General features: G+C 42.3%; 1 protein-coding gene across 3 annotated transcripts in view; it reads right to left on the bottom strand.

The window, feature by feature from the left end:
• Positions 1-185, bottom strand: part of Slc36a4 (solute carrier family 36 member 4) — a 44,566-nt gene extending 44,381 nt beyond the window's left edge. For 2 of the 3 annotated variants that reach the window (XM_074081300.1, XM_074081313.1), the window contains exon 1: positions 55-185. In XM_074081300.1, the coding sequence (XP_073937401.1) occupies positions 55-109 (55 nt within the window). In that variant the 5' untranslated portion in view covers positions 110-185. The remainder of the gene's footprint in view (positions 1-54) is intronic. The other variant, XM_074081304.1, reaches the window with a different exon arrangement.
• Between the last annotated feature and the right edge of the window lie 13,342 nt (positions 186-13,527).

Raw genomic sequence — 13,527 nt, 5'->3', positions numbered from 1 at the left:
TGGCACACCGCGGCCCGCGCGGCTCCTCGGCCCCGGCCCGCGCGCGACACGCACCTAGCTCCTCGCATCCCGCCGCCTCGGCCGCCGCCGGCGCCGCCGCCGCTTCCATCTCTCGCGGGTCTCCAGGACGCCGCCGTCCGGGGCTCGCTCTCCCGCCGCCGCGTGCCGCGTCAGGCCGAGGCCGCCCCGCCCGCGCGCGGAGCATGCGCGATGCGTCCCCGCCGCCCGCGCTCTCCCGGACCCGCCCGTGAGGCGCCAGCGTGGAGAGCCCCAGCCCACGCACGTTGGCGGTATCTGGGAGCGCGGGTCCAGAGCTGGCCGACACCCAAGCCTGTAGCTCCGTGGGGTGTTGAGACCACGCTGCTTATGCGCTCCGTATGCCCCTGTTCAGACCTGCAAGGTTCACCCAAGCGGAGCTCATCCACTCACATTCAGCGCTCTCTAAGATGCCCCCATGACCTTCAAGAGCTTGACCGGTACTGTGCTGCTGAAAGAAAGCCTAGGTGAATTGACAACGTCAGAAACCCGTAAGCACTGAACACACGTTCTCTTGTGTAATCCTGTGACAACCCTGTGAGAAAATTCTAATGTTACATCCATGTTACAGATGAGGAAACCACACAAAGCACACAGAGGTGAACCCCGTCCAAGGACAGACACCTGGTGAGAGGGAGATTGGCGATCTGTCTGCAGCAAGAGCTGGGATTCTGCAACATGCAGAGCTGGTTTCTCGGGTGGATGCCAGCAAATATTTGATGGATCAACACATGAAGCACGCTTTTGAAAGGAAAGGAAGATAGTTTAGTTTTTAGGTCACTTCATAGCTCGCTTTAAAGTCAGGACCCCAAACAACGCTTTACTTTTGTCTATTTCACAGAGTGCTTTTAGGAGAGTTTTGTGTGTGTGTGTGTGAGAGAGAGAGAGAGAGAGAGAAAGTGAATGTGTTTTAGTGGAGTCAGGGGAGGCATCTGACTTCCTGGACCCCCAATATAACTACACTATATGGTGATAGTGTTAAAGATTTAAACTTACCGAACTTAGAAAGGAACAGTGACATCATATCCACATCTTTCCTCCTGTTGCACTCACTGTAGGCTTTTACTAGATCTCTAGTAAACACCAGAGGAGGTTTGATTTGAAGCATTCCTAACAAGTAACAAAGATGTAGGGAGCTGGAGAAAGAAGATATCCAAGCTGAAGCATCCTCAAAGCAATGGTCTCTAACTTATGTTGTAGTGGGTTGCCTGGTTAGGGATCAGCAGGAAAGAAGGCCTCTGAAGTGAGAGCCTCAGTAATTTTAGCAACACTTAGGACAACGGGAACTCCAGAAGAGGAGCATTATCATCTGAGTGTTAAAAGGATCAAAATCCATTGTCCCCTAGTTTCAGCCTTAGGGAAAGAAAACCTGTCAACATGAAATGGGAAAAGGCCTGACTGGGCTTCTTTGCAAAGGCCTGGTGAGGAACAGGTCCAGTTTCTTTACAGAGTGGTATGACAATAAGCCAAGCGACACGGAATAAGGTTCAAGAGATCTGATTTTCATATTCATGCAGACCTGTTGCTTTTGCCACAGGTCTTATCAATTAGAAGGGGAGGTAGTAGCCCTTGCGGATGTCCGTATCTGCAGGTAGTACTGAACTCTATATATGCTGTTCCTTTTCTATGCATTAATACTTAAAGTTTTATTTGTAAGTTAGGCACAGTAAGAAATATTAACAATAGCTAGAAGTAAAATAGAATGATTATGATAACAATATACTATAGTAAAAATTATGTGAATGCAGATGGGTGCCTGTGGCTCACACCTGTAATCCTAGCTAGTTGGGAGGCAGAGATCAGGAGAATGCAGGTTAGAAGCCAGCCCCAGCAAATAGTTTGCAAGACCCTATCTCAAAAACACCCAACACAAAAAAGGGCTGGCAGAGTTCAAACCCATGTACCACTGTGCATGTGCGTGTGCGTGTGTGCACACTGTCAAAATATTTTATTGTATTGTGTTCACCTTGTGAGAATGTGAGGTGATACAATGCAATTGGCAGTAGGCTACTACCCAAGGGTTACTTAAACCCAAGCTGTGCAATACCATGACAGTACATCTGGTAACCAAGGCAGCTGCTCAGTGACTAATGGGGAGGTAGGGTATACAGTGTGGATGCTCTGGACAAAGAGATGACACCCGTCCCAGGAAGAAAGGGGTGTAACAATGCAAGAGTTCATCACAGTTCTCAGAATGTGACATGCAATTCAAAACAAGAATTCTTTATTTCTGGAATTTTCCATTCAACATTCTCAGACCAATAATATTTTCAGATGGGCAATAACTGATCCATAGAAAGTGAAACCACGGGTTAAGAGAGAGCTACTGCATACACAATTGATTATACCCTACAAATTGTTACTAGTGTTACAATTAAAACTGTAGAATTTTTATTGCTTTAATATTCATGAATCTGAAGGTTGCAATATTTCATTAGCCCAAAGAATTAAGAGTTTCATTGTCTTACAGATGTGGAAACCTCTGTAACTTCGCCATGGCTGTTCTTGGTCCTATTAAGCAATTGTGTACAGTCCATGAGGGAAAAAAAACCACCGCTTCTGATGATTCTTGGACATTATGGTTATAGTAGCTGCTTTCTGTTCTTACTCAAAGATAATGAATGATACTCTAGAAAATTTCAGCTAGTGGGTGTGGTAGCTCATGCCTGTAATCTCAGCACTCAGGAGACTGAGGCAGGAAGATCACTAATAGAAGGCCAGCCTAGGTCAAGAAAGAAAGGGGAGAAAAAGAGGGAGGGAGGAAAGGAGAGAAGAAAAAAAGAAAAGAAAAGGAAAATTTCAACTAGGTAGTGTGTACATGGACATGAAGAATGAGGAAGGAATACCACAGGAAGAGGGAGAAGAGGGAATGTTGTACCAGTGAAAGCTATTTCAGAATAGAGACATGCTGGCTAGAGGTGTGACTCAAGGGGAGTGTCTGCCTAGCAAGTGCAAAACCCTAAATACAAATATCCCTCCCCCAAAAAAATTAGAATAGAGACATGATTTTTAAAAAATCTGATGATTTGAACTTTGGCAATTCCTCTGTTTTGTTTTCCCTGACTTTAACTTCCTGAATCATATCTTTATTAGTTCCTCCTTTGTAACCACAGCACTGTTTTCATCTTTGTTATAACACTTCTCCCCTTGTATTATAATGACTTCCCTGCCTGAATCTTAGACAGTACTGTAAGCCTTGCACATGTTAGCAAGCATATTATTGCTGAGCTACATCCCTGGCCTTTTTTCATTTTTATTTTTGAGACTGGGTCTCACCGAATTCCCCAGTCAACCTCCAGCTTGCAATTCTCCTGCCTTAGCCTCCAAGTACCTGAGATTGCAAGAGTGCAGCACCACCATGCCTTCTGTGGATTCATTTTTCTCAGTGCCAACCATCTCTATATCTAGGAACTTAGCAATTTCAGATTCCAAGGAGAAGGAAGTAGATTTCCAAAAAAGTCCTTTGAAATTTTACAGTTAAAATCTAAGGGACCATAAGAAATAATTTTAAAACAATATTAACATCAAGTAGAAATGGGAGTTTTTAGACCCCAGGCCCAAACTCCTGGGTTTCCACATGTCAGGTCTGGCCACTTGCCCCTATATTGCTAAGTAAAGAGACATGCTGAAGCGCAGAGAAAGGAGACTTATTACGGGGCCCAGGACATGCCGTGGCAGAATAAGCACTCAGCCCCCCTTCAGTCATCATTGGGGTACAGACATGAGCTTTAGCTCTAGACAAAGAATTTTGGCGGGGGACAAAAGGTGTGCAGAGTTGAACAATACCAGTTGCAGGTATTTCCAGTGGTCACATTGGTCAGAGAGGACTTGGTTGGCCATTATCTCAGTCCTCCTCCTTCCAGGGTTCCAAAGAAGTTGTTATCACTGTCATCACTTAGGGGAGCAAGCTGGTTCCCATGAGATGATTACTTATACTTCAGAGTGAAGCCTCATTATAGGTAGTTGTGCTGATTTGTAATGTGATCTGTCTTACAAGGTTCCACAGTTCCTGAAGTATAGTTTTGATCCCTTGTTATAAAGATGTTATTGATCAGTCCTTGATTCCAAGACGACATAATGGCTCAGAGCAAAGGACAGCAGGTACAAAATGAAGACAGAGATGCCAAACTGTTTTCCTGTTTTTAGTTAAGTCATGGGCTCAAGTAAGGAGTGAGTGCTTTTAAGCAAAAGTACTTTAAGTACCTCTTATACAACTACTAGTACCTCCCTTTTTAAACTTGTTTATATGTAATATTTTGTCACCAGTCATAAGTTATAAGTCATTTTTCTTTTGGATTGAGAAGCAATGAATTAGAACACTAATTGCTTTACTAACTGACCTAAAGAGGGTTCCCTAAATAAGCCCAACATTCTAGAGTAACAGGAAGTCAAAGTTAGCTAACAGTAAAGCTCACATTACCCCCATTTCCACCACACTGTCATTGCCCAGAATTTTAGAGCATTACTGTGGAACTTGCTATCACAGCATGTGCAGCAAGACAATGTTATTGGGGAAATCCTCTCAACAGTAAGCAGACTGAAACATATTTCTGAAATGTTTCAAAAGTTTACATTTATTCATCTTTGAACACTTCTGAAAAGCTGTTGAACTATCTGCTGTCTATCCCCAACGGTAGGGCTAGATTTTTGAAGGCTAGTCTCTGTATTCTTTTCTTTCTTACCATGATAATGGCTACTCTCTGTGTCACGCAACATACTCAGCATCTTGTTACCTTCTCCAGTTATCTTCCATCTTTCTCTCAAGGCTCATTTTCTCTCCTTTCTGTCTTGCCCTGCCCTGGAGGGCTCTCCTGTACAGAGAGCCTCAGTGGGCAGCCTTGTTCTCTGGCTTTTAGTTAGGTTTGTCCCTTGGAGGTAGTGAGAGAAGGTTATAGGGCAGAGGTGAAATGGTTGGAATTCCTTCCCCTGGTAGCCTCCTATGGAGTACTACAGAGCGGCTTCATCCCTCTATGAAGGCCATGCCTTCTATCCAGCAGCCCTCTCCATGGCCTGTCCAGGCCTAGAGATAGAAATGCTCTCAGGATAGGTAAGACACCTAAAAAACTAGCTAGCATTTGTTGCCCTTAATGCAGAGAAACTAAAGCAGATACCTTAAAGCAACTGAGGCCAATAGGAAAAGGGGACCAGGAACTAGAGAAAAGGTTAGATCAAAAAGAATTAACCTAGAAGGTAACACCCACGCACAGGAAATCAATGTGAGTCAATGCCCTGTATAGCTATCCTTATCTCAACCAGCAAAACCCCTTGTTCCTTCCTATTATTGCTTATACTCTCTCTACAACAAAATTAGAGATAAGGGCAAAATAGTTTCTGCTGGGTATTGAGGGGGGGACCGGGAGGGGGTGGAGTGGGTGGTAAGGGAGGGGGTGGGGGCAGGGGGGAGAAATGAACCAATCCTTGTATGCACATATGAATAATAAAAGAAAAATGAAAAAAAAAAGAAATGCTCTCCTCGGAGCAATACAGAGAGTGAATCTGACCAAAGTACATGATATATGTGTTGTAGATAGCACAATGAAATTCCTTTATATAATTAATCTATGCTAATAAAAATTTTAAAAATAAAATCACTTGACTGTAAATGTAAAAAAATTCAATAAAATATAATAAAAGAAATGCTCTTCCTACCCACTGCCTACCCTAAGCTACTGTGTTAGCCTTTGTTGATTTTCCTAAAACCCTGCTGTCTTAGTTAGTTTGGTCTCCAATAATCCAGTGCTGCAGGATGGATGTCTTATAAACAATGGAAATTTGTTTCTCACAGCTCAGGAGGCTGGAAGTCTAAGTTCAGGGTACCAGCAACCTCAGTATCTGGTGATGCCAACTTCCATTGTATCCTCACATGATGGAATGAGAATAGACAGCTCTCTGGGGTCCCCTTCAGAAGGTCATTACTCTCATTCATGAGGGTGTCACCTTCTCAAAGATCCCACTTCCTTATCCATCACATTGCAGGTAGGGCTTCAGCATATGAGTTCAGCAGGGACATGAACAGTCCACTGCACCTGCCCAAATCATTGTAAATAGTTCCTTTACTCACTCCCTTAATTAGCAGTTTTATGTGTGTGTTATCTGTTCCTATTAAAACCTACATAAATGTATATACACAATCATTGATTTCTCTAAAAAAAAAAAGGAAACTCAGGTGTTATATCCATTTTAGAAATGAAAAAATTGAAATTGAGAGAAGTTAAGCAAGTTGCTCAAAATCAAATAATTGAGTCAAAATTCCACCCCAGTTCTATATGGCTGCTTTTCTCTCTACTGCAAAGTCTCTGGAAACACTTACTCAAGCAATGGGAAATTGCATCCCATCCCAGAAAGTTCTCAAAATTCAGAATACTACAGGTCTTCATTATTTCCTCACTAACCTAATGGGGAAGGCTGGTTTCTACAGGAAGGAGGATAGCAGTTATTGCAGTAGCCATTGTCTTGATATTGACCCAACACCCAGGTGTGGAGTTCAAGTGCAGGCCTCTTCTATGCCATGCACTGTGCCTGTCCATCTGTTATCTCCAGCGACCGCCCATTCTCCAGGATGTTAAAACGGAGCCACATTGTCTGAAACTTTTCCAGTCTTCTTCTCCCTTTCCCCCTCTTCTCCTCTCTTCTTCTCTTTCCTTCCTTCTGGACGATCTTGGAAAGGCCCGAACATAAGGATATACTATCCTAGGGATGTGCCCTTAGAATGTAAATTATCCTGCAAAAATTGTCCATGGAGCCTGCATTGTTCTGCTAGTTGGTGGTAGGGCAGGGATGGCTTTTAAAACAGGATAAGAGTTAGTTTAGGTTCTTGTTCTCCACCTCTTCTGTCAGTCATATTGAAGATAAGAAAAGTTGACATCACAATGATCTAGATAATTGTGTAAAAAGTAATAATAACTATTATAATAAGAAAAGCACAATTGCATTGAGCTAAGTGCTTTTATTTGTCAGGTACAACAGCCCTATGAAGTAGGTGTTGCATTACTCATTTTTTAGTTGAAAAAACAGATACTTAAGTTTACTGGCATTAGATCAGCAAGATGGCAGTTTAGGATTATGAGAAGCATCCATTTGAATCAATGTGAATCCAAACACAAAAATGCCTTCTGGATAGCTAATGGATCCAAGTAAGAGATGATAACACCTAGCTGGAGCACAGACATAAGAAAAGATGCGTTGAGGAGTATAGGATGGGCAGCTCAACATTAGTCACATCTCCCATCCCAAGCTTACCAGCACAGCATGGAGAGACACCAGGACCAGGCACTGCCCCTGGGCCTTCCTTTTCACAGACCCAGGTGTCAGGGACATCCACTCACTGACTGAGAACTAGGCAAGACACCTGAAGACTCTAGCAGCAGGTCTGCATGCAGATCCCCTTCAGCCAGAATTTCTGAATGGCCTGACTGGTGACAGGCTTCCTCTGTCAGAGTTAGTCTATAAAGACTGAAAGAGGTACCTGCCTCTTCAAGGGTGCAGTCGCCAAGACAAGGCCACAAGAATCATGATTAATCAGGGAAACATGACATCACCAAGGGAATAAAATTAACCACCAGTAACTAGCCCTAAAGAAATGGAGATCTATGCTATCAGGTAATTCTGCTAAATGAAATAAGCAAGGCACAGAAAGATAGATGCTGCATGATATCATTTGTGTGTGTGGAAACTAAATAAATGCTGAATTCAGATACAGAGTGGTGGCTGCCAGAGGCCTTGGAGTAGAAGAAATGAGGAAGGGTTGGTCAAGGGGTGTGCAGTGTCTGTTCTGGACATTAGATGCACAGCATTGGTACAGTTAATAGTACTGCTTCATGTATGGAAATTTGCTGAGGGTAGATGTTAAGTGTTCTCACCACACATACATGCCAAAGGATTACTACGCAAGTAACACATATGTTAGCTTGATGATGGAATGGAAATCATTTCACAGTGTATACATTTATCAAAATATCACATTATACATGGAAATAGATTCGATTTTTACCTGTCAATTATACTTTAATCAAGTGAGGAGTGGGGTAGAGAATGAGGCTTAGACTAAAGCACTAGCCCAAAGTCTCATAGCTGGAAACCAAGTCCAGTTGTGATTCTAGGAAAGTGCTCTTAGCCTATGCCTCAAAGCCTCTCAGGTCCTGCCCTCCTGAGCTGGCAGGAGAGTGTACCCACTGCTCAGTGTGTGATTTAATCTTTCAGAGTTGTTCATTTCTGTCTACCCATTCTCAGATAACTAATGAAAGATTAGGAAGATCGCTGTGGAGCAAGGTTACTGAGTGGCACCACTAGAGCTTAACTCTGACATAAATGTCACTACTAACATACTAAACATTGTCTTCTGAAAATATTGCTCTTTGAAGGGCAATATAAAAAGTGACTTACAGCAAGTGCTAGAAAGCACACACTTATTTTCATGCATGTTACTTATTCCTTTTGGCGTTTAACATAAATTGTAAAAGCCTTTAAAGCTCATATTTTAATAAGTCCCAAGTGTGTTTCCAAAGACTCAGAAGACAAAGAGTGCTTTAAATTTTCTGCCTCTTTCCATTTCAAACATTATTTTACTTGTATTGTCTTCAAATGAAACTATTGTCATGCTGAGTACAGATGTCTGGGTTTTCTCTAGATGGTAAACTCATGATCCTCACATGTAAATTTAACCTGATAAGTCCTCTCTGTTTCAGGATTTTAACATCAAGGTCTAGTTTGGGATTTAATTTGATAGGCTGTGCTGTCAGCCTTTGTGTAGCCTACTTTCATCACAGTTCAAAGGGAATGTGTGAAAGATTGATGATAAGTAGGTCACTGGAGAACCATGTCATGCTTGAGAAATCCTGGAATTCCTGCTATCTAAAACTCTTTCCACAGTAATTTGAGAAGCTTGCTCACTACTTAATAACATTGTAGAGAGAACCAACCACATTGGGAGGGAGTAGAGCCATACCTTGTTAGGGAAATCTGCTTAAGAGATGCAGATCCCTGGTGTGCCTGATTAGAGAGAATAAAGACCACCTCACAACCTGCTTTTTGGCAATAAGAAGAAGTGATCTAGAAGTAAAAGCTTCCTTCAGGAAGAAGTTCTAGATAGAAGGTCACATTCTGGTTCAGAAGTTTTTGAAACTTGGAGAGAAGGCTTTAGAAAGAGGTAACATTTAAAAAGAAAATGTAACCAATCTGTTTCCCTTAATGCTCGTCTGGTGGCCAATCACATTATATTCTATTTTTATTATTTTGTTTATTTTTTAGCAGCACTGGGGCTTGAACTCAGAACCTTACACTTCCTAGACAGATGTTCTACCATTTGAGCAATACTGCCAGCCCTTTTTGTGTTGGTTATTTTTGAGATAGGGTCTCATTTTATGCCCAGGGGAGCCTGGAACCCAGTACTCCTATTTATGCTTCCCTCATAGCTGGGATAACAGGCACATGCCACCACACCCCAGCTTTTTTATTGGATGAGATGGGGGGAGGGGTCTCATGAACTTTTTGCCCTGGCTGGCCTCAACCCATGATCCTCCCGAGAAGTAGCTAGGACTCTGAAGGCTGGGACTCCAGACTTGGACCCTGCATGGTACTCTATTTATATGGCACTGTTTGTAGTCATAATAACACATGGTTGCTCAATGACTGATGAATCTGGTATTTACAAGAGAGACTTGTTTTCCCCAGTAAACCCAAGTGCATGACTTACTGTTTTAACCAAGAAGCCCACTCCTACATTAGGTTACAATGAATGGACTTATCAAACCCATCTCTTAGCTTTGTTTACTCACTGTAAAATGAATCCAGTACTTACAGAGTATCTTTGTACTTGCTGCCTGGATTCACACCTCCACTTCTGAAGCTGAATTTGGAATTGAAAGAAGGGGCTATCACCACCTCCATTTCCCAGTGGGAATGGCCTATGCTGATAGTGAAGATCCCAGTTTGCCTGGGATAGTCTGAATTTTCTCTCTTGTTCCAAGTGCCCCAGTTTGAACAGTAAGTTATACGACCACTATTCTCATAGCACTAACTACCATCCAATGCGACAGCATGTACTTGAAAGCCATTTTTGTCCCCTTTCCATCAAAAACAGAGCTACACTTTTGGTTTTGTTCACAGGGACATAATTGCCATAGGCAAAAACCCTCATTCCTCCTAAGAATATAGATTTAAGGAAAACCCAAAATTCTTTGAAACTCTTTCTCCTAAAACCATTTAAACAGCCACTTGACTGGTAACAGGTATTTTGACTCTTAGTAGTATGGGATATGTTTCAAAGAACACTGCTGACACATGGGTCACAAAACCTGCTCTGCCCAGTTCCTCTGTTCCTGAATACTCAGAGGAAATTTGAGTGTCTGGTGTTGCCACCCAGTGAACTGTTTCCTCCTGACTGATCAGAAACAACTGGAGAGGTACACTAAGCAAATATCAGACATAAATGTTACGTTAAGCAGCAAGGGGAGCAAAGAGTACAAGACAGGTTAGAAGTGCCCAGTGCCACACAGCTGTTCCAATGGCAAACAGACCAGAGCGTCCTGGCAGACAGTATGTACTCAACAAATATTAATGTCTCCTTTCCCCAGCTCTTGCCACAGAAGTGTGCTTTTAATTTCAAGAGCTCTGAGTGAGGCTTCCCCCCTGCTCAGCTCTGAGAAAAATGTACTAGGCAAGAAGGCAGGAAATGTTCCTTGAACATTAGGTGTGGCTGTGGTGACCATCCTCATAGATCATGTAGAGCTCAACTTAAAAGACTAAAATTCTGCTAGCATTAACTTCATTTTGCATATTATGTAATCCCTAACCAAGATAGAGTTTCCCAACAATATCTCACTCACTGGGAGAGGTGAGACAGGTGCAGAAGCAATTATAAAGTGAAGTAGAATCTGATAAGTACCTTAAAAGGAGTAGAAACAAAGTACGATGGAAACAAAGGAAGGAAAGAGTAGTTCTTCCTTTAGGGATAGTAAGGACTTCATGAAGCAGAATGCACTGTTTATTATCATTACAATAACATTTACTGGTATTTATGGGGCTTGTTGTGACTCAAGCACTATTCTAAACATGTCAGATACATTTGTATCTGAATTCATCTAATTTAAGCTTGACCTTGGAGAAAAGGTATAATTGAGAAAAACAGAATTGAAGAAGACAGGACAATTGATAAGAAAAACAATGAAAGATATGATGTCAGGAGGCGTTCAGGAAACAGAAGCTATTATCATTTTAAGCTAGACTTTGGGATATATAAATAATGAAAGGAGAGAAGACTTGAAGCACAAATTGGTACCTTCAATATCACAGTGATAAATATGCAATTTATTCAGTAGACATTGAAGTTCCATTAAAGCAATGACCCTTTGACCATGGGTCTATATCCGAGTCCTTGTGTGTATGTTGTGGGAGCAGGTAGTCCTCAAAGTAAAAATGTCAGTGCTCACTGCTGGAAACTGATTTAGGAAGTCTTATTTGCAGCCCAGAAATCTATACTTTTTTAAGACTCCTAAGCAATTTCAATGATCATTGAAATTGAGAGAACCTCTAAGTTCTTCTGCAAACTGTCATGTTGAGAACTGAGTTTCAAGAAGACCTAAGAGCAGTGTGGAGGATGACTGGGTGGAGCAACAGCCAGATTGCAGAGTGCTGAGTTGGTGACCCCTGCAAGAGCAAGTGAAATGTAAGGAAGGTGACAAGAAGAGCCTGTGGCATGCTCTGCCAAGATGAGTGTGTGATGGTGTCAAAGTCAGCAGGGTGTGCACTGACCAGATGGGAGGAGAGAATAAAATGATTGATACCTTTTTTTTTTAAGTTTTTTGAGGGTTTTATTATAAATCGGTGTTTGAGTTTCTCAAATAATCTTTATGAATATATTGATATGATCATATCATTTTTCTCACTGAGTCTGTTGGTACGTTGAATTATATTGCTTAAGTTTTGAATGCTCAACTAGTCTTCCATTTCTGTAATGAACACCATCATGCTTTTGCTAAGGCCAAATCTGTCTTTTGCATGGAATCCCATTGTCCATTCCCCTGTGCATGACTACTGTAAAATCACCAAAAAGTCAGCTTAAGTAAGATGGCAGACACTTAAACTCCCAGGCCAGTGGGTGCTACTCTTCTTGATAGGAAAGACAGAGAACAGTCACACTTGAAGACAAGCTCATGAGTCAGGCTTTAAATGCACTGAATTTGCAATGGAAAAAAGTGGTCTTGAGTGGAAATCGTTCAAGAATGTCTGTCTAAAACTCAGTCCTCTTTGTGCTTGACTGTGTCTATTCATAGCCTTTGGAATTGAGGTGATGCAGTGTCTGGCTCATTCAGATTTTGTTTGGTTGAGTTGAATAAATGACATTGTAAAAAAGATTATCAAAATTAAATGTTTGGGAAGCTTCCCATTCAAGGTAGGGAAAGAAGAGAATCCATAGCAGAGCCCAAGAAGATGCCTTAGGACACAAACCATAAGAGTGCAAAGGCAGCAAAGACACAGCAGGGAATGGTATTCTTCAGCATCCAGTGCTTAGAGAGTAAGCATTGGCTTACTCTAAGGTGCTTGTTGTGAAGGATAGAGCCAACTCTGGCTATGTTAAACAGAAAATGAGGAGTCCAGGCCAGTGCCTGAGGATGTATTCTGGGACAGCACACACAATGTATTAACTGAAATGATAACCAAAGCTCGGGACAGGTGGGAACCAGAACAGCTCTGAAAATCTTCTGGAGTCCACAGATCCACTCTCAAGGTGGCATAGCCATCAGCAAAACTCTGCTCTAGCAAATTCTGTGCCTTTCCAATCCAAGCTCCAAATCCAAGGGGAGGGAAGTTGGATGGCCCTGTTTGAGTCTGTATCTCTGTCCATGGAGCAATCAGCTCTGGCTGAGGAAGCAGCAGCCAAAAAGCCACGCCTCAGAGAGGAAAGGTCAATAGCTTATTGTATTGCAGGAACCTTAAGGGACCTTGTGGAATTACTTGCATGTTCTATAAAGGATCAGATGAATGTCAAAAACTGTGGAGACAGAACAAGTGTTCTCTGTATAGAGTGACAATGAAGTGGTGGCAAAGAACTTGAAGTGCTTGCACAGAGAGAACAGTAAAATCCACAGTCTATAAACAAAGTGGAGATAAATAGAAACCTTTTAAAGAGGAAAAACTGGCTACAGGCCCCAAAACCTGTCTGCAGCAGAAATGAAAGAATTAACCTGGCTAAGCAAAGTGTGCAGGTAAGAAAGTGTTTTGGCAAGTTAGGCAAGAGGAGAAAGAGATAGAAAGTCATGGAGGTGAATGCTAGCCACACCCATCGCCTCAGTGTTCAGAAGAGGTGTGACCTAGTCAGTACTTCTTGTCCTGCAGACAAGGAACTCTCTTCTCTGAAGCCAGGGAACAGTGAGTCTTCCTCTTCAGAACAGCTTCTTCCTATGAGGGCTGAGATCCTCTCCTAAGGAAGACTGTGTGTTTATCTAACAGTCCCTGTGTTCTAGACCCTAGGCAGTAATTCCTTTCTGAGTGAAT

The sequence above is a fragment of the Castor canadensis genome, chromosome 1, assembly GCF_047511655.1.
Source record: "Castor canadensis chromosome 1, mCasCan1.hap1v2, whole genome shotgun sequence".
Lineage (NCBI taxonomy): Eukaryota > Metazoa > Chordata > Mammalia > Rodentia > Castoridae > Castor > Castor canadensis.
The sequence above is the reverse complement of the archived record's forward strand: the minus strand, read 5'-3'. Positions and strand labels throughout refer to the sequence as shown.